The 26,551-nt window shown below is 47.4% G+C and overlaps 1 protein-coding gene across 1 annotated transcript in view; it reads left to right on the top strand.

Annotated features, from left to right (window-relative positions):
• The window catches only part of LOC143171894 (transcription factor RFX3-like), a 186,816-nt gene that overhangs the window by 50,772 nt on the left and 109,493 nt on the right, over nt 1-26,551 (top strand). The window contains exons 2-3 of the mRNA XM_076361059.1: nt 19,806-19,930; nt 26,224-26,321. Coding sequence (XP_076217174.1) covers nt 19,814-19,930; nt 26,224-26,321 — 215 coding nt within the window. The 5' untranslated portion in view covers nt 19,806-19,813. The remainder of the gene's footprint in view (nt 1-19,805; nt 19,931-26,223; nt 26,322-26,551) is intronic.

Here is a 26,551-nt window from a genome sequence, read left to right as displayed (position 1 = left end):
CTGGCCACTTTTCTCAGTCAGCAATGTCTAAAGCCAGCTGGATGGCCTTTACTTCTGCAAATTGGCTCGATTCACCTTCTCCTTCAGCAGTTTCTACAACTTGTCGCATAGGACTCCATACAGGAGCTTTCCACCTCCGATGCTTTCCCACAATACGACAGGACCCATCAGTGAACAGGGCACATTGCTTCTCATTTTCTGGTAGTTCATTATACATTGGGGCCTCCTCAGCACGCGTCACCTCCTCCTCTGGCGATATTCCAAAATCTTTGCCCTCTGGCCAATCCATGATCACTTCCAGGATTCCTGGGCGACTGGGGTTTCCTATTCGAGCCCGTTGTGTGATCAGTGCAACCCACTTACTCCATGTAGCATCAGTTGCATGATTATGTACAGGGGACCCTCCCTCTGAACATCCAGCCCAGCACCGGCAGTCAGGGTGCCAGGAGGAGCTGTGCTTCAGTACCGATCACTTCCGAAGCGGCTCGAACCCCTTCATATGCTGCTAATATCTCTTTTTCAGTTGGAGTATAGCGGGCCTTGGATCCTCTGTATCCCCAACTCCAAACCCCTAGGGGTCGACCTCGAGTGTCCCCTGGTGCTTTCTGCCAGAGGCTCCAGGTAGGGCCATTCTCCCCGGCTGCGGTGTAGAGCACGTTGTTTACATCTTGTCCTGCCCGGACTGGCCCAAGGGCTACTGCGTGAACTATCTCCTCTTTAATTTGTTCAAAGGCTTGTTGTTGCTCAGGGCCCCATTTGAAATCGTTCTTCTTCCGGGTCACTTGATATACAGGGTTTACAATCAGACTGTAATTTGGAATATGCGTTCTCCAAAAACCCACGACGCCTAAGAAAGCTTGTGTTTCCTTTTTGCTAGTTGGTGGAGACATGGCTGTTATTTTGTTGATCACATCCATTGGGATCTGACGACGTCCATCTTGCCATTTTATTCCTAAAAACTGGATCTCCTGTGCAGGTCCCTTGACCTTTACTTTGGTTTATGGCAAATCTGGCCTTCAGCAGGATTTGGACTATTTCCTTCCCTTTTTCAAAAACTTCTCCTGCTGTGTTGCCCCACACGATGATGTCATCAATGTATTGCAGGTGTTCCGGAGCCTCACCCTCTTCCAGTGCAGTCTGGATCAGTCCATGGCAAATGGTGGGGCTGTGTTTCCACCCCTGGGGCAGTCGGTTCCAGGTGTACTGGACGCCCCTCCAAGTGAAAGCAAACTGTGGCCTGCACTCCGCTGCCAAAGGGATTGAGAAAAACGCATTAGCGATATTAATTGTGGCATACCACTTGGCTGCCTTTGACTCCAATTCGTATTGAAGTTCTAGCATGTCCGGCACAGCAGCATTTAGCGGTGGCGTGACTTCATTTAGGCCACGATAGTCTACTGTCAGTCTCCACTCTCCATTAGACTTCCGCACTGGCCATATGGGACTGTTAAAGGGTGAACGAGTCTTGCTAATTACTCCTTGGCTCTCCGGTCGACGAATCAGCTCATGAATGGGAATGAAGGAGTCTCGGTTGGTGCGATATTGCCGCCGGTGCACCGTGGTGGTAGCGATTGGCACCTGTTGGTCTTCGACCTTCAGCACCCCCACAGCAGAGGGGTCCTCCGAGAGGCCAGGCAAGGTGGACAGCTGTTTAATTTCCTCCATCTCCAAGGCAGCTATACCAAAAGCCCACCGGTACCCTTTTGGGTCCTGGAAATACCCTCTCCTGAGGTAGTCTATGCCAAGGATGCACGGAGCCTCTGGGCCAGTCACAATGGGGTGCTTCTGCCACCCATTCCCAGTTAGGCTTACTTCGGCTTCCAATACAGTTAGCTGTTGGGATCCCTCCGTCACTCCAGAAATACAGATGGGTTCTGCCCCTTTGTAGCTTGATGGCATTAGGGTACACTGTGCACCGGTGTCTACTAGAGCCTTACACTTCTGTGGGTCTGATGTGCCAGGCCACCGAATCCACACAGTCCAGTAAACCCGGTTGTCCCTTTCCTCCCCCTGGCTGGAGGCAGGGCCCCTCTAATCCTCATCACAGTACTCATTTCTCACTTCTTGTACATACGAGTCAGAAGTTTCTTCATTAAGGTCAGGAGTAAGATCAGCCCTTCTACCCTGTCTGGGGAACTGCCCGCTGGAAACTGGAGCAGCAATTTTCCTGGAAGAACCTCTTTCTGTGATTGTTTTCCCTTGCAATTCGCGTACCCGTGCCCCTAGGGCTGCAGTAGGTTTCCCATCCCACTTCCTCATGTCCTCTCCGTGGTCACGCACGTAAAACCATAGGGTGCCCCGTGGTGTGTACCCTTTATATTCTCTCTCTTGAGCAAAAGGACGCTGACTCCTAATAGCTGAGATACTGGTCCGTACAGGTGGGGAGTAGGACCTATCCTCTTTGAATTGCTGGATCTCCCGGGATAGTTTTTCCACAGCCGAGACGAGGGAGGAAGAGAGACTTTCTTCATATTGCCGGAGTTGACTAGCCAATTCATCCACCGTTTGTTCCTCTCCGTCTTTCCAGGTCATTACTTCCAATGATTTGGCATATGACGATGGTGAGCTCCTTATAAACTTCCGCCACATGGGTCATGTGCACTTGACTTCATCTGGATCTTTGGATAGTTGTTCATTGTTCAGGTCATCATAAATCACCTCCAGCACAGCTGATTCTCTCAGAAACTGGATACCCTTCTCCATGGTGGCCCACTTGCTTGGGTGACATATGACATCTTCCTTGAAGGGATACTTTTCCTTCACGCTTGACAAGAGTCGCCTCCAAAGGCTGAGGACTCGTGTCCCTTTTCCAATTGCTTTGTCAATGCCCCCTTCCCTAGAAAGGGATCCCAGCTGCTTGGCTTCCCTGCCCTCTAATTCTAGGCTACTGGCTCCATTATCCCAGCATCGGAGCAGCCAGGTGACAATATGCTCGCCTGGACGGCGGCTGAAATCTTTTCGTATATCTCGCAGCTCACTCAGGGATAGAGATCGGGTGGTCACTGCCTCGTTTATGAGTTCTTCCTCTTCTTCCTCCCTGATCAGCGGCCTGCTCTCCTCCTACTGTTCTCGTGATGGCCCTTCTCCAGGGTGTTTGTACAGTTCTTCCTCCGCTTCCCTTTTAGAAGAAGTTTCTTCCTCCCTTACTAAACGATCCGACTTTCGCTTCCAAGATTTCTTCTTGTGTACAGGGGCGACTGATACCGGCACAGGCTGGTTCTTTGGTTCAGCCACAGGGCGTGTTGCCCGGGTCTGAGTGGCCGCAGGGCCTGTCGTTTTACTGTCAGAGCCAGAGACCTTCTCCTCCCTTTGAGGGTAGTGAATGGTGTTGAACAGGGCTCGGTAGGCATGGGCCAGGCCCCAGCACGTTGCAATGATCTGCATCTCTCTGGAGTTGCCAGGGTGACAGCATACTTTTTCCAAATATTCTACTAACTTTTCAGGATTCTGCACTTGCTCAGGGGTGAAGTTCCAGAACACTGGGGGTGCCCATTGGCCTAGGTACTTGCCCATCTTGTCCCACACACCCTGCCACTCATAATTATTCAGCCTTGGGCAGATCTCTGGATGATATTCTTAAATTGCTTACCAACTTTAGACAAAACCAAAACAATATTCCCAAGAGATACCAATAGAAGTATCTTAACTACCCAAGGCTGTTCAAAATACTGAAAAGTTACTGTAATGAAGGAGGAAACATCATAGAAGAAGGTGGTGACGCTGCCATTCTGTATTTCCTCCGTAAAAAAACTCTCAGAAAAGTTACTGCAATTGCTAGTTGTCTCCACGAAATGGTCTCCGTGGTACAGTAACGGCTTCATTGCGAAACCTACATACCACGCTAAGGTCAAGGTCAATGTTCTAAAAACAAACCTCCCAAGCGAGACATCACTAATCACTGCAGACCACAGCAAACTGCAAAAACCAACACCAATCTTTAACATGTACAGCAGGAAAAAGAGCGCGATGCAGATTAGACCAATCAATATCGAGAACAGAGAAACCAACATTGTGACCCACAACTATTAACAGATATAAGTTCCTTAATACACTCCGGTTAATCTGTTATTATCTCAACCCTTCGTGCCCCACGTTGGGCGCCAAAAAGGACTGTTGTGGTTTAACCTCAGTCGGCAACTAAGCACCACGCAGCCACTCGCTCACTCCCCCCCCCCCGGTGGGATGGGGGAGAGAATTGGAAAAGCACAAGTGAGAAAAACTCATGGGTTGAGATAAAAACAGTTTAATAATTGAAATAAAATGATAATAATAATATGATAATAATAATAATAATACACAAAGTAAGTGATGCACAGTACAATTGCTCACCACCCGCCGACCGATGCCCAGCCAGTCCCCGAGCAGCGGCCCCCCCGGCCAGCTTTCCCCAGTTTATGTACTGAGCATGACGTCACATGGTATGGAATGTTTCTTTGGCCAGTTTGGCTGTGCCTCCCTCCCAGCTTCTTGTGCACCTGCAGCCTTCTCAGTCGGTAGAGCATGGAAAACTAAAAAGTCCTTGGCTAGTGTAAGCACTACCTAGCAACAACTAAAACATCGGTGCGTTATCAACATTGTTCTCATCCTAAATCCAAAACACAGCACTGTACCAGCTACTAGGAAGGAAATTAACTCTATCCCTGCCGAAACCAGGAGAAGGGGTCAGGAGCAGGAGGTACCGGTCACAAGGCTCTTGCTCCCTTTGCGCACAGTTCTTGCTCCCCTCACTCCCCTGTCTCTTGCTCCTCACATGTTCCTTGCTCTTGGCTCTTGCTCCTCTCACACCCCTTGCTCTGGGCTCTCACTCATCTTGCCTTTGCTCCCTGCTCCCCTTCCTCTCAGCCTGTTGTGGGCTAAGCCCTACACAGCCGCTCGCTCGCTCACTCCCCCTCCAGTGGGATAGGGGAGAGAATCAGAAGGGTAAAAGTGAGAAAACTTGTGGGTTGAGATAAAGACAGTTTAATAGAGGAAGCAAAGCTGCATGCACAAGCAAAGCGAAATAAGGAATTCATTCACTACTTCCCATCAGCAGGCAGATGTTTAGCCATTTGCATGAAAGCAGGGCTTCATCACACATAATGGTTACTTGGGAAGACAAATGCTGTCACTCCTAACGTCCCTCTGTTCTCCTTCTTCCCTGCAGCTTTTATTGGTGAGCACAGTGTCATATGGTATGGAATATTCCTTTGGTCGGTTGGGGTCAGCTGTCCCAACTGTGTCCCCTCCCAACTTCTTACACACCCTCAGCCTACTTGCTGTGGGGGCAGCATGAGAAACAGAGAAGGCCTTGACGCTGTGCAAGCACTGTTCAGCAATAGCTAAAACATTGGTGTGTTATCAACACTGTTTTCGTTACAAATCCAAAGCACAGCACCATAGGGGCTGCTATGAAGAAAATTATTCCAGCCAAAGCCAGTACACAGCTGTAGGCTCTCACCCCCCTCTGTCAGCTCTCGCTCCCTTTGCTCACGGATCTTGCTCCCCTTGCTCTTGCACCCCTTGGTCTTGGATCTCACTGCTCTTGCTCCTCTTGCTCATGGCTTTCGCCACCTTGCCCTCGTTCCTCATTCCTGCTCCTTTCTTCCCTTGCTCCATTCTCCCCTTGCTACCCTTGCTCTTGCCCTTTGCTCCTTGTTCCCCTCTTTCTTGGCTCTTGCCCCTTGCTCCCCTTTGTCTTGGCTCTCCCCTCTCGTTTCCCCCTTTCAACTCTCACCCCTCCCTCTCGCTCCCCTGTCTCTTGCCCTTTGCTCCTTGTTCCCCTCTTTCTTGGCTCTTGCCCCTTGCTCCCCTTTGTCTTGGCTCTCCCCTCTCGTTCCCCCCTTTCAACTCTCACCCCTCCCTCTCGCTCCCCTGTCTCTTGCCCTTTGCTCCTTGTTCCCCTCTTTCTTGGCTCTTGCCCCTTGCTCCCCTTTGTCTTGGCTCTCCCTTCTCGTTACCCCCTTTCGACTCTCACCCCTCCCTCTCGCTCCCCTGTCTCTTAGCTTTCATCCCTCACTCCCCTCTCTCAGCTGTCGTCCCTTTCTTCTCACTCCCCTCCCTGGCTCTTCCCCCCTTTCCCAGCACTCCCTTGTCTCTCTCCTGGCTCTCTCTTAGGCCTCACCTCTATCCTGGCCCTCTCTCCTCTTGGCCCTCACTCCTTTCTCGATTTTCTCTAAGCCTTTGCTCGGCTCTCGGCCCTCACTTTTCTCTCAACCTTTGCTCCTCTCTGGCCCCTCTCTTGGCTCTCTCCTCCCTCGCCACTCTTCTGGTTCTTTCGGCTCTCTAGGTCCTCGCCCTTCTCCCAGCTCTATCCTGTCTCTCATTCCTTGCTCCTCTCTCAGCTCTCAGTCTTTGTCCCCCTCCCATCTCTTTCACAGCTATTTCTTGGGCCTCGCCCCTCTCTTGCCCATCGCTACCCTCTCTCTCACCCCTTTCTCCCCTCTTGCCCCCCTCTCTCGGCTCTTATCCCTTGCTCCTGTTGCTCTCGGCTCTCTATCTCTTTGCTCCCCTCACCCTTGGCGATCTCTCATTCCTTGCTCCCTTCTATTTTGCTCCTCATTCCTTGCTCACGCTCTTCAATCCTCTCTCTCGTGCCTCGCTCCTCTATCTCACTCCTGTCAGCTCCTTGCACTTTGCTCCTTGCTCCTTTCTCTCAGCTCTTGCCCCTCACTCTGCTCTCGAGATGTGCTCCTCCATCCTCTCTTGGCCCTCCCCTCTCTTTTCTCTCTCAACCCACACTCTGCTCTCGACACTCGCTCCTCTCTCGGCCCTCCCCTCTACTTGCTTTCAAACCTCTCATCTCTCCCGTTTCTCTCTTAGCTTGCCCCTCTCCCAGCTCTGTCTCAGCTCTGTAGACCCTCGCCATGCTTCTGTCTCTCTCTTGGCCTTAGCTCCTCTCTTGGCCCTTGCTCCTCTCAGCTTTGTCTCGCCCCTGTCCTGGCTCTCTCCTCCCTCTCCCCTCTCCAGACTCTCTCTCAGCTCTCTAGGCCCTCACCCCTCTCACAACTCTCTCCCAGTTCTCTCTTGGCCCGTGCTCCTCTCTTAGTCTTCTCTCCTCTGTCGACTCTTTCTCTAGGCCCTCTCACCTCTGCCTCAACATTCTCTTGATCCTTGACCCTCTCCTGGCTCTGTTGGCCCTCACTCCCCTCTTGGCTCTCTCTCGTCACTTGTTCCTCTCCCAGCTCTCTCCTAGTTTTCGGCCCTTGTCCCTCTATCAGCTCTCTTTCAGTTCTCTCTCAGCTCCCTCTCCTCTCTTGGCCCTTGCTCTTCTCTCGCTTTTCTCTTGGCCCTCACCTTTATCCTGGCTCTTACTCGGCTCTCTCCTCCCTCTCCCCTCTCCGGGCTCTCTCTTGGCTCTCTAGGCCCTCGCCCCTCTCACAGCTTTCTCCCAGCCTTTGCTCTTCTCAGCCCTTACTCCTCTCTTGGCACTCCCTCGGCCCTTGCTCCTCTCAGCTCTCTCTCAGCTCTTTAGGCCCTCACCACTGTCCCATCTCTCTCTTGGCTCTCTCTTGCCCCACGCTTCTCCATCCACTTTCTCTCAGCTGTTGACCCTCTCCTGGCTCTCTCTTGGCCCTTGCTCCTCTCTTGGCACTCACCCCTCTCGGCTTGCTCTCGGCCCTTGCTGTGTACCCAGCGGTCTCTCTCAGCTCTCCTCTATCTTCCCTCCCTGGGCGCGCTCTCAGCTCTCTATGCCCTTGCCCTTCTCACAGCTCTCTCCTTGCTCTCTCTTGCCCCTTGCTCCTCTCTTGGCTTTCTCTTGGCCCTTGTCCCTTTCCTGGCTCTGTCTCAGCTTTCTCCTCCCTCTCTCCTTCCCGGGACCTCTCATGTCCCTTTCTCAGCCCTCTCTCCTCTCTTGGCTTTCTTTCAGCCCTCACCCCTTTCCTGGCTCTTTCTCGCCCCTCCCCTGGCGCTCTCCTCCCTCTCTGGGCTCCCTCTTGGCTCTCTAGGCCCCCCCTCCCCCCCCCTTGCTCCTCTCGGCCCTCTTGCTCCTCTCAACCCTCTCACCCCTCTCTCAACTCTCTCAGAGACCTTGACCCGCTTTCGGCCCTCACTCCTCTCCTGGTTGTCTCTTGGCCCCCACTCCTCTCTGTGATCTCTCTCGGTCCTCGCCCCTCTCCCAGCTCTCACCTTGCTCTCTTTTGGCCCTGGCTCCTCTTTCAGCTCTCTCTTGGCCCTCGCTCCTCTTGGCCCTCACTCAGCTATTTGCTCTGCCTTGCTTCCATTTGGGATTTCTCGGCTTACTCTCCGCTTGCTCTCAGGTCTCTCTTGCCTTTCTCATGCGCGTTCTCACCCCTCATGTCTCTCTGAGCCCTTGCCCCTCTCTCAGTTCCCTCTCGGCCCTCACTCCTCTCTTTACCCTCACTCCTCTCTAGTCTCTTGCTCCTTCGTATATGCAGGGAGAAGACATGAAAGGCCAAAGCTCAATTAGAGTTGAAACTGGCCAGTGTTGTGTCAGACAAGAAAGGCTTTTTTACGTACCTTAATAGCAAGAGGAGGTCTAAGGAAAACATTGGACCAATACTTGTTGACGATGGTCACCTGACTAATAGGGATGAAGAAAAAGCAGAGGCATTCAATGCTTTGGAGCATTGGGCCATCATTAATGGCATGAAATTTAACAAGTCCAAATGCCAGATTCTGCACCTGGGATGGAGTAATGCCAGGCACAAGTATAAATTGGGAGAGGAGTGGCTGGAGAGCAGCCTGCAGAAAGGGATCTGGGGGTGCTGGTTGACAGCAGGCTCAATATGAGTCAGCAGTGTGCCCTGGCAGCCAAGAGGGCGAACCGCATCCTGGGGTGCATTAAACAGTATAACCGGCCGGTCAAAAGAGGTGATTATCTCTTTGTATTCAGCGTTGGTGCGGCCTCACCTTGAATACCGTGTGCAGTTCTGGGCCCCACAATTTAAGAAGGATGTGAAGGTCCTTGAATGCATCCAGAGGGAGGGCAACAAAGCTGGTGAAAGGGCTGGAAGGCATGTCCTATGAGGAGCGGCTAGGGACTTTGGGGTTGTCTAGTTTGGAGGAAAGGAGGCTGAGGGGCAACCTCATTGCTCTCTACAGCTTCCTGAGGAGGGGAAATGGAGAGGGAGGTGCTGATCTCTTCTCCCTGGTATCCAGCGACAGGATGTGTGGGAATGGCTCAAAGCTGCATCAGAGGAGGTTCAGACTTGACATTAGGAAGCATTTCTTTACCGAGAGGGTGGTCAAACACTGGAACAGGCTTCCTAGAGAGGTGGTCGATGCCCCAAGCCTGTCAGTGTTTAAGAGGCCTTTGGACAATGCCCTTAATAACATGCTTCAACTTTTGGTCAGGCCTGAAGTGGTCAGGCAGTTGGACTAGATGATTGTTGTAGGTCCCTTCCAACTGAACTATTCTATTCTATTCTATTCTATTCTATTCTATTCTATTCTATTCTATTCTATTCTATTCTATTCTATTCTATTCTATTCTTTGTCAGCTCTCTCTTGGCCCTGGCTCTTTTCTCAGCTTTCTCTCAGCTCTGTCCTCCCTTGTCTCTATCCTGGCTCTGTCTTGGCTCTTTAGGCTCTTGCCACTCTCTCGGGTCTCTCCCAGCTCTCTCTCAGCCCTCATTTCTCTCCCTGACCTCTCTTGTCTCTCTTCTCCCTCACCCGTCTCCCAGCTCTCTCTAGGCTCTCGCCCATCTCTCAGCCCGTGCTCCTCTCTCGGCATTTTCTCAGCCCTCTCCCCTCTCCTTACTCTGTCTTGACACTCAGCTCGCTCTCAGCTCTCTCCTCCCTTGCCCCTCTTCTGGCGCTCTCACATCTCTGTAGGCCCTCACTGTTCTCTTGGTGCTCTCTCGGCCCTCTTTCATCTTGGCCCTCGCATCTAGACTCTCCCTCGGCTCTTCCACACTCCTCTCTGGTCTTTCTCAGCTTGCTCTCTGCTCACTTCCAGGTCTCTGTTGCCTTTATCTCTCTCTCTCGGCCCTTGTTTCTTTCTTGGTTCTCGCTCCTCTCTCGGTTCTCTGCTCCTCTCTCAGCAATCTCCCTTGGCTCCCCCTCGCCCCTTGCTCCTCTCCCGGCTTACTCTCAGCTCTCTCTTGCCCCCCGGCCCTTGCTACTCTCTTGGCATTCTTGCAGCCCCTGCTTCTCTCTTGACCCTCGCTCCTCTCTCTGTTCTGTCTTTGTTCTCTCTCACCCCTCGCATCTTTCTCAGCCCTCGCTCCACTCTCGTCTCTTCCCAGCTCCTCTTCAGGCTTTGTAGGTTTAATCTCGGCTCACTCTAAGGTGTCTTGCACCCTTCCCCCCCCATCTCAGCCTTTCTTCTTCCTTCGGCCCTCATTCCTCTCTTGCCTCTCTTGGCCCTTCTTTTCTTTTTGGCACTTACTTTTCTCTCTCGGCCCTCTCAAGACTCTCTCCTCACTTGCCCCCCCCCCCCCCAGGTCCTCACTCCTCTCTCGCCCCTCCTTTTTCTCTCAGCCCCCCCTTTCCTCACGGCCCTCATTTTTCTCTCTTGGCCCTCTCTCGGCTGTCTCCTCCCTTGCCCCTCTCCTGGCTCTCTCCAGTCTCTCTCTCTCAGATCTCTAGACCCTTGCACCTATCCCAGCTCTCTCTCAGCCCTCACCCCTCTCTCAGCCCTTGGTCCTCTTTTGCCTCTTTCATCTCTCTCTTGGTCTTTGCCCCTCTCTCGGCCCTATCTCCTTTCTTGCTCCTCTCAGGCTCTCTCTTGGCCCTCGCCCCTCTCCCGGCTCTCTCCTCCCTTGCCTCTCTTTTGTCTCTCCCCCAGCCATCTCTAGGGCATCGTGCCTCTCTCAGCCATCACTTCTCTCTCAGCTCTCTCTCAGCCCTGGATACTCTCTCCTCCCCCTCTCTGTCACCCCTCTCCCCTCTAGCTCCCATCCTCCCTCTCCTCCCCTCTCCCTCCTCTTTCCCCTCCCCTTCCTTTTCCTCTTCCCCTCTTTTCTCCCCTCCCTCTCTCTGCTCCCTCGCCCTGAACCTCTCATCTCATCCCCTCGCTCTCCCCCCTCTCCCCTCCTCCCTCTTTCTTGAACCTATCTTGCCCCTCTCCAGCTGCCCCCCTCTCTCATCCACCTATCTCTCATCCGTATCTCTCCCCCCCCCCCCCCCCGGTCCCTCTCTTGTGCCTCTCTTGCCTTCCTGCCATCTCCCCTCCCCTCATCTTTCTCTCTCCTCTCTCACCCCCTCTTCTCTTCCGCCCTCCCTCTCTTGCCCTCCCATTCCCTCCTAGCTCTTGTCCCCTCTCTCGTCTTCCCCCTCACCCCCCCTCTTGCCCCCCTTGTCCCCCTCTCTCGCCCCCTGTGACCCTCTTTCCCTCATCTCTTCTCCTCTCCCCTCTCCTCTCCCACCCCCCTGCCTCTCCCTCGCCTCCCTACACACTCTAGTCTCCCTTGACTCTCTTGTATCTCTCCTCTCCTGTCTCTCTTCTCTCATCTCCCCTGGTCTCCCACATTTCTCATCTAATCTCTCAGCCCTCTCTTGCCCCCTCCCTCTCCCCTCATCTCTCACGTGCCCCTCTCATCTCTCTCTCATCTCCCTCTCCCACCCCTCCCTCTCCCGCTGCCTCGTCTCTCTCATCTCTCTCTGCTTGTCTCCTGCCTCTCACCTCGTCTCTCATTTTTCTCTCGTCTCCCTCTCAGTTCTTGTCTCTCTCTCAGCTCTCGTCTCCCCCTCATCTCCCTTGCCTCACATCATCTCTCTCGTCTCATGTCCTATTGTCTTGTGTCCTCTTGTCTCGTCTCATCACATTGCTTGTCTCATCTTGCCTCGCCTCCTGTTTCTTGCCTCCCCTTTCTCTCTCTCCTCTCTCTCCATCAATCTCCCCGTCTCCTGTCTTTCTCCTGTTTCTCCCGTCTCTTGTCTCTTTGTCTCCTCTCATCTCTCACCTCTCATCTCTCTTCTCTCATCACTCATCTTGTCTCTCCTCTTGTCTCGTCTCTTGTCTCATGTCTCGTCCTCTCCTCTCATCTTGCCTTGTGCCTTTCTCTCGTCTCTTTCTCATCTCTCGTCACACCTCTCGTCTCTCCCTCACCGCTCATTTCTCTCTCCCATTTTTCCCACTCTTCCCTTCTCCCCCCATCTCTTTCATCTTGCCTCGTCTCGCCTCTCTTGTGCCTCCCTCTGTCCTCTCCCTTCTCTCTCTCTCGTCCCTCCTCTCCCGCCCCTCTCTCATACCGCCTCTCTCTCTTCTTGGCTCTCTCATCTGGTCTCTCACCTTGTCTGTCATGTCTCTCATCTGGCTGCTCTTCTCTTGCCTGGCCTCTCATCTCTTGTCTCGTCTTGTCTCTGTCGGCTTGCCTCTCTTGTCTCATGTCTTGTCTCTCTCATTTTGTGTCTCCTCTCATCACTCATCTCGTTTTTCCCCTTTTGTCTTACCTTATGTGTCTCAGCTGCTGTGCAGCATTTTTTACCCTTTCTTAAACATGTTATCACAGAAGCACCACCAGCTTCGCTGACTAGTTCAGCCTTGGAAAGTGGTGGGTCCATTTTGGAGCTGGCTCTGTCCAACATGGGGGCAGCTCCTGATCTTTTCTCACAGAAGCCACCCCTGCAGCCCCCCCCCCCGCTACCAAAACCTTGCCACGTAAACCCAATACAGGTGGCAAAAAGGGCTGTTGTGGTTTAACCCCAGTAGGCAGCTTAACACCACACAGCCACTCACTTGCTCTCATCTTGTCAGGTCTCTCGTCTCTCATCTTGCCTCTCTTATCTCGTCTGGTCTCTCTCTCCTCCTCTCTCCTTGTCTCTGTCAGCTTGTCTCTCGTCTTGTTTCCTGTCATACCTCTCTCATCTGTAGTCTCTAGCCTCTAGTCTCTTCGTCTCTCCTCTCGTCACTCGCCTCCCCTTTCTTGCTTCCCCTTTCTTGCCTCCCCTTTTCCTCTTCTCTCTCCTGTCTCTCATTTCGTCGTCTCTCATGTCTTGTCTCATCTTTCATCTCGTCTCATCTCTCATGTCTTCTCTTGTCTCTCATCTCCCCCTATGTCTCTTGCCTCGTCTCACCTCTCTCATCTCTCATCTCGTGGCCCCACCCCCCCATCTCTCATCTCCCTCGTCTCTCTACTCTCTCAAGTCACTCTTGTCTCTCTCATCTCTTTTCACATGGTGCCCCCCCCCATCAGCCTCTGGTCTCCCTCCATCGTCTCATCCCATACCTCGTCTTGTCCCACTCCCCCTTGCTCCTTCCTCTCTATTCTCCCTCTCCGCCCCTCCCTTGCCCCTGTTTCTCTCTCGTCTCTCCTTTTGGCCCTCGTCTCTCTCGTGTCTCAGCTAGTCTCTCTTGTATCTCTCATCTCGTTTCTCTCACCTTGTCTGGTCTCTCTCATCACTCTCTTCTCATCTCGTGTGTCTCCTCCCCTCGCTTCCTCTTGTCTCATCTCCTCTCGTCTTACCCCCTTCTTGTCTCATCTAGGTTGGTTTGTCTCTCTCGTCTCATGTCTCGTCTCGCCTCTCTCACACCAACCCCTCTCCTCTGCTTCTTCCTCTCTTGTCCCTCTGCTCTCCCCCCCTCCATGTCTCTCCCCTTGTCTCATTTCTCATCTCCCTCGTCTCTCTCATATCCTCTCATCTGTTGTCTCTCATCACCTGCCTCTCTCGTCTCTCCCCTTGGCTCATCTATTGTCTCTCTTCTCTCCCATCTCTCTCGTCTCATCTCTTATCACTCATCTCTCTTGTCTCCTGTCATCTCCTCTCTCATTTCTTGTCTCTCGTCTTGCTTCTCGTTTTGTCTTTCGTTGTGTCTCTCCTCTCACCTCGTCTCCTCTTGTCTCACTTCGTCTCATCTGTCATCTCATCTTGTCTCATCTCGACTTTCTTCTCATCTCTTGTCCCTCCTCGTGTCTCTCATCTCATCCCCCGTCTCAGCTCTCTCTTGTGTCTCTCTCATCCCTTATCCCTCTCTTGCCCTCCCCCGGCCTCTCTTGTCTCTTTCATCCTGTCTCTCCTCTCCTCTCCTCTCCTCTCCTCTCCTCTCCTCTCCTCTCCTCTCCTCTCCTCTCCTCTCCTCTCCTCTCCTCTCCTCTCCTCTCCTCTCCTCTCCTCTCCTCTCTCTCGTCATCTCCTCGCACCTCTCGCATCTCTCATGTCACCTCCTTGCGCCTCTCATCACACATCTCCCCTCTCGTCTTGTCTGTCTTGTCTCTGTCTTATCCCTCTCTTGCCCCTCCCTCATCACCCTCTCGTCTCCTTCTATTGTCTCATCTCATCCCTCATCTCGTCCCTTGTCTCTCCTCTCACCTCTCCTCTCATCTCTCTCATCTCGTCTCTCATCTGTTGCTGTTGCCTAGTCTCTCCTCTCCTGTCATCTCTCATCTCTCGTCTCTTCTCTCGTCTCTCTTGTCTCACCTCACCTCCTCTCTAGTCTCGTCTTGTCTCTCCTCTCATCTCCTCTCATCTTTTTTCCTCCCTCTCCTCCCTCGTCTTGCTTTGTCATGTCTCTTGTCTCATCTTGTCTCGTCTCGCTTCTCTTCTCGTCCCTCCTCTCGACTCTTGTCTTATCCCTCATCTCGTCCCTCTTTTCTCTCTCCCGTCTCTCTCATCTTTCCTGTCCCTTTGCAACTCTCGTGTCTCTCTCATTATTCATCCCTCTTATCCTCCCCTCTACTCTTGTATCGTCTGGCCTATCTTGTCTAATTTCGTGCTCGTTTCATCTCTCTCATAGTCTCGTGTCTTCCTCTCCTCTCCTCTCCTCTCCTCTCCTCTCCTCTCCTCTCCTCTCCTCTCCTCTCCTCTCCTCTCCTCTCCTCTCCTCTCCTCTCCTCTCCTCTCCTCTCCTCTCCTCTCCTCTCCTCTCCTCTCCTCTCCTCTCCTCTCCTCTCCTCTCCTCTCCTCTCCTCTCCTCTCCTCTCTCGTGTCTTTCATCTCTTTTCGCTCTCTCGCCCCCCTCCCTTCTACCCCCAACGCGCCTCTTTTAGCCTGTCTCTCCATCCACATCTGGTCTTTCTTATCTTGCCTCGGTTCCCTCTAGTCTGTATCTTGTCTGTCTTCTTTCTCTCATCTGCCCCATCTCTATCGTCTGCCTCCTCTGTCTCTCGTCTCGATCATCCACCTCGTCTCTCTCTCATCTGTCTTTGTTATCTGCCCCATCTCTCCCTCTTCTGTTTCTCGTCTGTCATCTCCCCCCCCCCCCAGTTTCTTGTCTTTTCTCTTGCCTGCCCCTCGCGCCCCCCTCGCGCCCCTTATCTTTCTCTGGCCTCTCTAGTCTGTCTCTCGTCTCACTTGTCTGTCTGCTTTCTTGGCTCTGCCTCATCTTTCTCTTGCCTGACTCTTGTCTCTCTCCTCTTGTTTCTCTCTCCACTCTTCTTGTCTCATCTTGTCTGCCTTGTTCCTCACCTCGCCTCAACTCTCCTCTCTCGTCTCTCTCCTCTCACCTCTGTCTCTTCTCTCACCTGTGTCTCGTCTCTCTCATCTCATGCCCCCCTTATTTCTTGCCTCTCTCCCCTCTCATTTCTCTCACATCTCATCTCTCCACTCATCTCTTGTCTCGTCTTGTCTGTCTTGTGTCCCATCTCTGTCTCCCATCTCTCTCCTCCCGTCTCTCTCCCCACTCATCTCGTCTATCTCATGTCTCGTCTTGTCTTGTCTCTCCCGTCTTCCCCCCGTCTCTTGTCTATCCCCTCTTGGCTCTGTCTTGGCTCTCTCTCAGTCCTCTTGGGTCTCACATCTCTTGGCTTTCTCGGCCTTCACTCTCGTCTCTTGGTCTCGACTGTCTTGAATTTCGTAATCAGCTTTCTCTCTCATGTCTCGCAACTAATTTCTCTCGTCATGCTATCATCTCTCCCACTCCTCAGTACTCTCTTTCTCACTCTCTATTTTGTTTATGCTCTATCTCTTTTCTCTTCAGTCAGTTGGGACTTTCTTTTTCTTCTTTTCTAAAATCCTTTTGGCAGTATAAACTTTTAGCATAGCCCCCAAAGCCAACAAAAAGCAAAAGTGTTGTTTTCTTCCAGAAATAACAAATAGGCGTTTTTCTAGGGTTGGTGTGGTCAGTGTCTACCTCTCAATTATACTTGATTAAATATGTCATGGGTCGACTCTGAGCAGCAGCCAAACACCCACCCTCCTTCTTGCTCACTACCTTCTCCCATGGGATGGGGGGAAAACAGAAGGAAGGGGAAAAGACTTGTGGATCAAGACAAGGACAGTTTAAGAAGAAAAACAAAAGCTGTGTGTGCAAACAAAGCAAAAAGAGGAATTAATTCACTACTCCTCATTGACCAACCACGAGATGTTCAGCCACTTCCTGGAAAGCAGAGCCTCAGCATGCTTAATGGTTGCTTGCTAAGACAAATGCCATAACCATGAGTGTCCCCCCCCTTCCTCCTCCTTTCCGTGAGCTTTTTTTGCTGTGCATGATGTCATATGGTATGGAATATCCCTTTGGTCAGTTGGGGTCAGCTGTCGTGGCTATGTCCCCTCCCAACCTCTTGCTCACCCCCAGCCTACTGGCCTTGGGGGGCGGGGGTGGGGAGTTGGAGAGAAAGCCTTGATGCTGTGCAAGCACTGCTCAGCAATAGCCAAAACATTGGTCTGTTATCAGCACTGTTCTAGCCACAAATGCAAAGCACAGCACCATATGGGCAGCTATGAGGAAAGTTAACTCTATCCCAGACAGCTCAGTACAAAATGTAATGCTGATTAATAGATGCATTGGCAACAAGAAAGGATTCTACAAGTACAGAAACAGCAAAAGGAAGACTAGGGAAAATGTTGCCTGCTGCTGAATGGGGTGGGGAAACGTGACAAATGACATGGATAAGGTTAAGGTACTCAGTGCCTCCTTTGCCTCAGTCTTTACTGGTAAGACCAGCCTTGAGGATTCCCAGGCCCCTGAGACCAGAGGGGAAAGTCTGGAGCAAGGAAGATTTACCCTCCGTGGAGGAGGACCATGTATAAGAGCACTTATACAAAGTGAACATACATAAGTCCATGGGGCCTGATGTGTTGCACCCACGAGTGCTGAGGGAGCTGGCTGATGTCATTGCGAGGCCACTCTCTATTATCTTTGAATGGTCATGGTGATTGGAAGAGGTTCCTGACAAGTGGAAGAGAGCAAATATCACTCCAGTCTTCGAGAAAGGCAAGAAGGAAGATCTGGGGAACTACAGGCCGGTCAGCCTCATCTGTATTCCTGGGAAGATGATGGAGAAAATAATCCTGGAAACTGAAGAACATGAAGGTGCTTGGTAGGAGTCAGTATGGATCTATGAATGGGAAATCATGCCTGACAAACCTGATAAGCCTTCTACAATGAGGCAACTAGCTTGGTGCATGAGGGGAGAGCAGTGGATGTTGTTTAATGGACAGTGAGGTGGACTGAAACTGACTGAATGGCCAGGCCCAGAGGGTTGTGATGAGTGGCACAAAGTTCAACTGGAAGCAAGTCACTAGTGGTGTCCCCCAGGAGTCTATACTGGGGCCAATACTTTTTGCTATCTTCATTAATGACCTGGAAAATAGGACAGAGTGCACCCTCAGCAAGTTTTCAGATGATACAAAACTGGGAGGAGTGGCTGATATACCAGATGGTTGTGTTGCCATTCAGAGAGACCTCGACAGGCTGGAGAAATGGGCAGAGAAGAATCTCATGAAGTTCAACAAGCAGGAATGCAAAGTCCTGCATCTGGGGAGGACTTACCCCAGGCACCAGTACAGGCTGCAGGCTGACTAGCTAGAAAGTAGCTTTGCAGAGAAGGAAATGGGTGTCCTGGTGGACAAGAAGCTGAACGTGAGCCAGCAATGCACCCTCGTGACAAAAAAGGCCAACAGTATCCCTGGCTGCATTAGGAAGAGCATTGCTAGGAGGTCGAGGTAGATCCTTCCTCTCTACTCAGTGCTAGTGAGGCCACATCTGGAGTACCGTGTTCAGTTCTGGGCTCCCCAGTACAAGAAAGGTATGGACTTACTGGAGCAAGTCCAGCAAAGGGCCACAAAAATGATTAAGGGACTGGAGCATCTGCCATATGAGGAGAGGCTGAGAGAGCTGGAACTATTCAGCCTGGAGAAGAGAAGGCTCAGGGAGGATCTTATCGTTGTGTATAAATACCTGATGGGAGGGAGTGAGATGAGGGAGCAAGGCTCTTCTCAGTGGTGCTCATTGACAGGACCAGAGGCAATGGGCACAAATGGAAAAAAACAGGAAATTCCATCTGAATGCTCAAAGACACTTTTTTACCATGAGGTTAGTCAAGGACTGTACCAGGTTGTCCAAAGATGTAGTGGAGTCTCTATCCTTAGAGATATTAAGAACCGAACTGGACATGGCCCTGAGCAACTTGCTCTAGGTGACCCTATTTTGAGCAGGGGGGGTTGGACTAGATGATCTCAAGAGGTCCCTTCCAACCTAAAGGATTCTGTGATTCTGTGCAAAATTGAGGAATTATCTAATTCCTAGTATGTATAAGTCATCCTCAGTCTTTTTTCTGATACTCTAAATAGGTTTTCTTCGTAAGGCATTTTCCTTCGTTGTTCGACCATTTCTGTGCTCTATCCAGATTTTGAATATTCCTCTTAAAAATGCCAGTGCCACAACCTCATGTACTTTTCTAGTGTGTGCCTCACTATTTTAATAGGGGTAAAATCTCTGTTTATAACTCCAGTGATTACATTAACACTTTCTGCTAAAGCAAGCTTACTTGAGTCACTTTTTCACTATGACTTTTAAAATGCTTTTCAGGGTCTTCTTTTCAGGTTGCAGCCCCTCATTCTATCACCTGCTAGAGCTTTAACTCGGCATTTGAATATGAAGAATTTATAGTGCAACTCAGTAAACCAGAGGAAGGACAGCTTTGAAGAATGGGTAGTCATTTACAAGCTGATGGGAGGACTTTGACTTATTTCTGATTTTTATGAGTTGTTCCTGAAGTCACATAAATAAGTGAGAAAAGTTTCTGTTCATTTACATTATTAAATAAGATATTTTGAGTGCAAGTAAGGTAAGAGAAAACTTTGAATATTTCAGTACATAAGGATTTGAACTGTTTCAGGGAAGAAAATGAAGAGAGAAATTTCTTTCTGGTATTGCATATTTTACCCAATGTGTTCTTACAGTACACTTTATTCAGTGTATGTTAGTTCTTTCTGAAAGCTGACAATATTGGAGGTACTGTAATTTACTTGTATTGTGATTACTATAGAAATTACTCTTTTAGTTCTTTAGAATTGTGATGAGTTGGTATGAAATGTTTCCAGCGTTCAGTTTAATTGCATTGATTACTGCAAGTCTTTTTGTGAAGGCATGCTTAATTAAGAAGTAAACATTTATATGTGCAGCTTCTAGAATTAATTATGTTTGTGCATATAGGTAGCTTAAAGTGTGTTGTCTTAATATGGTACAAGGTTTTGAGTCTCCTCTCAAAATTTGACAATAATTGCAGCTAACGTATACAAGTGTAGTTAGAGAAGAATCAGGCCTGTGAATGGATTTTTTTCTAAAAGTTCTTTACCTCAAAGCAGTAAGTAGGTTCGTGTGCACCTTGCTTCTGACTTGATAAACGTATTTGCTGTTACAAAGCAGACTGTAAATTGCTAGAAAAAAATTCATGAAGTCCAGAGCTTATAGTGTTTTCTTCTTGATGTGCTGCAAGCTCTAAGCAGACCTTAGATTAGACAAAGCAATAATATATAATATGAATTTTCTAACATTTTAGGCCAAAGCAGCATTTTTAAAAAGGAAAAAATAAATGAAGTATCTCCATGTACTCATGTAATAGTACGTGAAACAATCTTTAGCTAATCCCCAGATTGGATTTTGGGTGAATATTCTTCTTTTAAGATCTGAATAAGGATAAGTGACAAAAAGCAAAGAAGTTTGTGCTGAACTTTTAATTTTACATTTTAATTTTATTCAGAGACCACGATGCAGACATCAGAGACTGGGTCGGACACAGGTTCGACTGTGACTTTACAGGCATCTGTGGCTGGCCAGGCAGCAGTGCCCACACAGGTAGTACAGCAGGTACCGGTTCAGCAACAGGTAGGTGTCTGTTAATTTTGGGAAAACAAAAAACCCTGGCAAGACAGAATGATACATTTCAACAGGTGTAGTGAAGAACTGATTTTGTACAAGGCTGCAAAAGCAACTCTTTTTCACTGTTTTATTCAATTTTATTTTGCTGGAACTAAAATAGCTACATAAGCAGACATGCAGTTTTCAGGGTTTATTTCTTGAACTAGAATATCTGGCAACCACCAGAAATACATATGCATGATTCTAAAGGTAGATTACTATGAAATGTGTGCAATATCTCATTAGAAATTACATTCATTTAAGTTATTGAATAGTCACATTTATTCCTTTGAAAGGTTGATAAGGAATATGGAATTTTTGAAATAAATACAATATAGATGTAAAATACAAATGCAAGGTCCTTTTGTACTTCTAAGCTGGACTCCCTGCAGGTTCTTGCACAACTGCAGAAAGGTATTTGAAGTAAAACCATATGTAATGCATAATTTGGATTTGCCAGAGAATTAAAGGGGGCTTCTGAAGCAGCCAGCTCAGCACACACTTCTGTGACATGATTAATCACCTATGCAGCCCCACCAACGTTAGAGGGAGTGGTGCATGGGGAGATTAAGGAGGGAAGTGGAGTTGGAAAACAGGAACTGAATGTGAAAAGCCATGACTTTTGTCCAAGACTCCTTTATTATGTGTAATTTAGCTTCTTTTTTTTTTTTTTTTAATTATTTGTTCCAGTTGGAAGGGACCTACAATGACCATCTAGTCCAACTGTCTGACCACTTCAGGGCTGACCAAAAGCATATTATTAAGGGCATTGTCCAAATGCCTCTTAAACACTGACAGGCTTGGGACATCGACCACCTCTCTAGGAAGCCTGTTCCAGTGTTTGACCACCCTCTCACTAAAGAAATGTTTCCTAATATCTAGTCTGAACCTCCCCTGACACAGCTTTGAACCATTCCCACGCGTCCTGTCACTGGATACCAGGGAGAAGAGATCAGCACCTCCCTCTCCACTTCCCCTCCAATCAGCTGTCAGTGTTTTAGGTTCTTTGGGTAAAATCTGATGTTCTTTTTCAACATAAGTTGGCTTTACAGTTTCAAAATCAACAATATTAAAACTGAGAATAACTTGTTAAATTATGTAAGTCTGTTTCTGTGCTAGTGAATCACTGTTGTCTAAATTAAAATTTCTAGCATTTTGTTAAGTTTAGTTTTAAAATTTAAGGTTATTAATTTTTCTGCATGTTCTTTGCAATGCTGTTTAACTGCCTCATACGTTTCACTAATAATTTTTCCTGGTATACAGACTCAATTCATAATGTCTCATAATTCCATTAATATCACTTCTACTTATATTATAATGTACCTCGGAATACATTTGCTTTTTTTTTTTTTTTTAAAACACCCCCCCCCCCCCCCCAAAAAAAAAAAAACCCAAACAAACCACAAAAACCAATGTTTCAGCAAAACATTTAAGCATTGGGAACTTAACATGAATTTAAATGCTTATCTTTGTGTACTTGCTCAAAGTTCATCCCTACTAAGTTAATAATTGGCTGAAATCACAGAATTGCAAAATCACAGAATGGCTGAGGTTGGAAGGGACCTCTGGAGGTCATCTGGTCCAACCCCCTGCTCAAGCAGGGCCACCTAGAGCTGGTTGCCCAGGAACATGTCCAGATGGCTTTTAAATATCCCCAAGGAGGGAGACTCCACAACCTCTCTGGGCAACCTGCTCCAGTGGTCAGTCACTGTCACAGTAAAAAAGTGTTTCCTGATGTTCAGACGGAACCTCCTGTGTTTCAGTTTGTGTCCATTGCCTCTTGTCCTGTAACTAGGCACCACTGAAAAGAGCCTGGCTCCATCTTCTTTGCACCTTCCCTTCAGGTATTTGTACACATAATGCGATTCCCCCCCCCCAAGCCTCTGGGCTAAACAGCCCCAGCTCTCTCGGCCAACTAGACTTTGTGCCACTGATCACCACCCTCTGGGCCCGGCCATTCAGCCTGTTTTCAATCCACCTCACTTGTCTCCTCATCCAGCCCATATTTCAGCAGCTTCTCTATGAGGATCTTATGGGAGACAGTGTCAGAGGCCTTCCTGAAGTCTAGGTAGACTATATCCACTGCTCTCCCCTGGTCAACCAGGCCAGTTATTTCATTGTAGAAGGTTATTAAGTTTGTCAAGCATGACTTACCCTTGGTGAATTCATGCTGACGACCACTGATTATTTTCTTGTCATTCATGTGCCGGGAAATGGTTCCCAGGATTAGTTGCTCCATCACTGTCCTGATTTCAGCTGGGATAGAGTTAATTTTCTTCCTAGTAGCTAGTATAGTGCTGTGTTTAGGATTTAGTATGAGAATAATGTTGATAACACACTGATGTTTTAGTTGTTGCTAAGCAGTGTTTATACTAAGTCAAGGACTTTTCAGCTTCCCATACTCTGCAAGTGAGGAGGTGCACAAGAGGTGGGAGGGAGCATAGCCAGGACAGCTGGCCCAAACTGGCCAAAGGGGTATTCCATACCATATGATGTCATGCTCAGTATATGAGCTGGGGGGCGGTGATTGCTGCTCGGGGACTGGCTGGGCATTGGTCTGCGGGTGATGAGCGGTTGCATCACTTGTTTTTCCTGGGTTTTGTTCCTCTCTCTGTTGTTGTTTACCTTTTCATTACAATTAATAATAATGATAATAATATTTTATTTCAGTTATTAAACTGTTCTTATCTCAACCCACGAGTTTTCTTACTTTTGCTCTTCTGATTCTCTCCCCCATCCCACCGGGGCAGGGGGGAGGGTGAGTGAGGGGCTGTGTGCTGCTTGATTGCCCCCTTTCCAGGGACTGAGGTGAAGCTGACCGGCCTGTAGTTCCCCGGGTCCTCCTTCTTGAAGACAGGAGTGATTTTTGCTTTCCTCCAGTCCTCGGGCACCTCTCCTGATCGCCATGATAATTCAAAGATTACTGAGAGTGGCCTCACAATGACATCAGTCAGCTCCCTCAGCACTCATGGGTGCATCCTATCAGGGCCCATTAGGATAAGGTCTTTCTAATATTATACTAACTTTGTAAATGAAGCTTCTGTGATGCTTGGACTTAGTTAAGCTTTCTAGGAGGCTTAGTGTGGTTAACTCTTTTTAAGCTTTGCTTAAAACTTTTAAAAACTAGATATAGTTTATATCAGCATATATTATCAATAAGGTATTACTTATCTTTCAGTGTTACTATTTACAATAATTCTGTTTCACTGAATATTTCATCTGTATTTTGGACTATTTTGTGATTATATTGGATTGTATTTTTTCAGTTGAGTCTTATTTTGAAAGTAGAAGTCATGTAAGGTTTCAGAAAGGAAAGTTAGTGCATCAGCCTGGCCAAGGAAGAGGAGTTTGCTGCAATATTTTGTATAGACTGAAGAGGTGATGCATATGTTGTGAAAGCCGACGCAGATGATTCTGCAGTGATTGAGATAGGATATGAAGGAGATACTGGTTTAGAGAGAAAAGGATAGATGATGAAAGCGTTGAGAAAAGGTCAGGAATTTTAAAGTAATTGAATGTGTAGGGTAAGGAAAAGGAAGAATAAAGATGTGAATCTAGTATACCGCTAGGAAATGTGATGAAGAATGTGGGTAAGATAGGTGCTTTTCCACTGTAGGAAAAGAAAGGGCTATCAGGCATTAAAACAGTCTCTTTGATGAAGAAGAGTGGTTTTGCTCTGAAAAATTAACTGTATATATATTTGCTTAAATTTGAAATTTGAATTTATGTACACATGCTTTAGGAGCAGACTACTTTAGGTAAAGATGAAAAAATCAGAAGAAATAAGTTATTCTTAAAAATCCTTTCCTGTAGTTATGGGGGGGATAATTTCTCAATGTCTAAATTATTTTCTGCTAAAATAAATCTTTTCTTTGCACACTGACAATATAACTATGGCTTTCATGAAAGTCTGATATGGTGCTCCAAATGAAGAAAAAAAAAGTCCTTAATGAAAAACTAAGATTCCCTTCTGAGTGTAGTGGCAGTGGTTTCACAGGTGTTTTCAAGCAACACAGCAATTGTCATTTTTGGCACCTTGAATGGTGAAGGGAGAAACCTATACATGTACAAGTAAAAAGTAGCAAAAGTAAGGCCAAAAAGTGAGGAGCATAATTAAATGCCATTTAACATCCTGCAGAATTTTTCTTATCCTTATCTTTCCTCAAATATGATTTTCCACTCATGTATCATTCCTGTTTTAACATGCACTCTTAAGTATGAGGTAGCAAGCTTATAAGGATTTTAAATTCATCTCACTGACCTTATGGTTTATGTCATGCAATACAGAAGAATTTGAAGAGTAAAATTAAAAACAAGTGTCTAATCGTTTTTAGAAGGTGTATCCATGCATCAAAAGTTACACAAAACAGATCTTCCTATTCAGCATAGATTATGACCATAGCATTCAGAAATAATTGTATCATTAAACTGGACATATACACTTTTGCTAATCAAAACTGGAGCTTAATGCAAAATCAGATTTAACATATGAAAAACATAGTCATGAACTTATATCGGTCATTTATCTAAATATCAACATTACAGCATGCGCTGCTTTTCAAAAGTATTCCAGACTAATTAATGTATTAAGATGATTTTTTTTTTAGGCACTGCACTTGATTATATTTTTTTATTTTAAATGGGGTTTATAAATCCTTACTTATTTTACCCTGGTATTTTTCTCTTAACCTTATTAGTACTTTTAATGCAAACACTTTTATCTAAAATCAAAATTTTGTACATAGTTTTATCTTGCCTTAATGATGAGAGATGTATTTTTTGAATTTGGGAAATTATACTTCAGGAACACTGTTAAGGGATGGCAGGCCAATGTCAATTTATGTAATGGTTCACATGGGAAATCACAAAACTGCTGATTTTTCTATTTAACCATCAAAAAGAGTACATCTCATTACTGTTGACTGACAGAAACATCTGTTTTTCTGTCACACTTGAACAGTCATATTCAAACTAATGTGGTTTTTTTTCAGAATTAAGATTTTCATATAAATTTTTCCTTAGGTGTTGTGGTTTAACCCCAGCTGGCAACTAAGCACCACACAGCCGCTCACTCACTCCCCCCCAGCAGGATGGGGGAAGAGAATCAGAAGGGTAAAAGTGAGAAAACTCGTGGGTTGAGATAAAGACAGTTTAATAATTAAAAAGTAGTAGTAGTAGTAATAATAATAATAAATTGTAAGGAAAAGAGGAAAAAAAATAACAAAGAGAAAAATAAAACCCAAGAAAGACAAGTGATGCAAATGAAAACAATTGCTCACCACCAACCAACTGCAAGTCCCTGAGCAGCAGCCGCCCTGCCAACCTTCCCCCTAGTTTTATTGCTGAGCATGATGTCATATGGTATGGAATATCCCTTTGGTCAGTTGGGGTCAGCTGTCCCAGCTGTGTCCCCTCCCAACTTCTTGTGCACCTCCAACCTACTCGCTGGCAGGGCGGTGTGAGAAGCAGAAAAAGCCTTGACACTGTGTAAGCACTGCTCAGCACTAACTGAAACATCCCTGTATTATCAACACTGTTTCCAGCACAAATCTAAAACATAGCCCCATGCAGGCTACTATGAAGAAATTTAACTCTATCCCAGCCAAAACCAGTACATTAGGTTAACAATGAAGTTTAGAATCTCGTTTTGAAGTATATGAGTTAATGGTGGAAAAGGAGGAGTAGGAATTTTATAGAATGTAGTGAGGATGATGAAGGTGTTCTAACTAAAATGTTCTTAAAGAGCTCTTGTAGAGGATGCATCACATGCATGAGAACCAGACTCTTCTAGGATTACACTGAATTTTTTTAGGACCTACTCTGACAGGTCAAAGGTTGCCTGTTAACAGCACATGTAAGTTGTGATTTAGAGGCTTGTATTGTATAGAGTTAAATTGGAGTAAAAAAAAAAACCAGAAAAGCAGCATATAGATGACCAAATGAAGTTTTCTTCCTTACTAAATATATTTCCTAAGCTTGGTGTGAAGCATACAGTTCTTGTTCTTGTGCTTTCCAGATGGTTCTGTCTTTGGCATTGAAAATACCCATACTCTCAAGGGCATGCATCTCCAATGTTAGTACCCCACTTAACATATTACAGACTTGCAGCACAATATTACATTCTGTGTTATTTAGTAATTGTGAGAACAGGGATGTCCCATGACTGAGAGTATTGTTTAGAAACCATTAGATGCACTGAAGCACTAATCATTCTTTTTATAAGGTAAACTATCCTATATTTCTGGTGTTCTTGTTCACAGGTACAGCAAGTACAGACTGTGCAACAGGTACAGCATGTCTACCCAGCCCAGGTTCAGTATGTGGAGGGAAGTGACACAGTCTACACAAATGGAACTATGTAAGTTGGTTATTGATCAAAAATTAGAATGTTTACTAAAATATGAAGTTAAACGTACATTCTTTTAATGACATCATATAGGCTACTGTATTTTAAGTAGCAAAGAAAAATGTTTGAACAAAAGCTTTATTTTTTGTCATTTTAAATCATTATTTGGGTGAAAACAAGTTGAATTCACATCATGAATTCATCTAAAATGAATTCAGGTAATTGTTACAGTTGGACATAGT

The sequence above is a fragment of the Aptenodytes patagonicus genome, chromosome W (assembly GCF_965638725.1).
Source record: "Aptenodytes patagonicus chromosome W, bAptPat1.pri.cur, whole genome shotgun sequence".
Lineage (NCBI taxonomy): Eukaryota > Metazoa > Chordata > Aves > Sphenisciformes > Spheniscidae > Aptenodytes > Aptenodytes patagonicus.
This window is presented reverse-complemented; position numbering and strand designations above follow the sequence as displayed.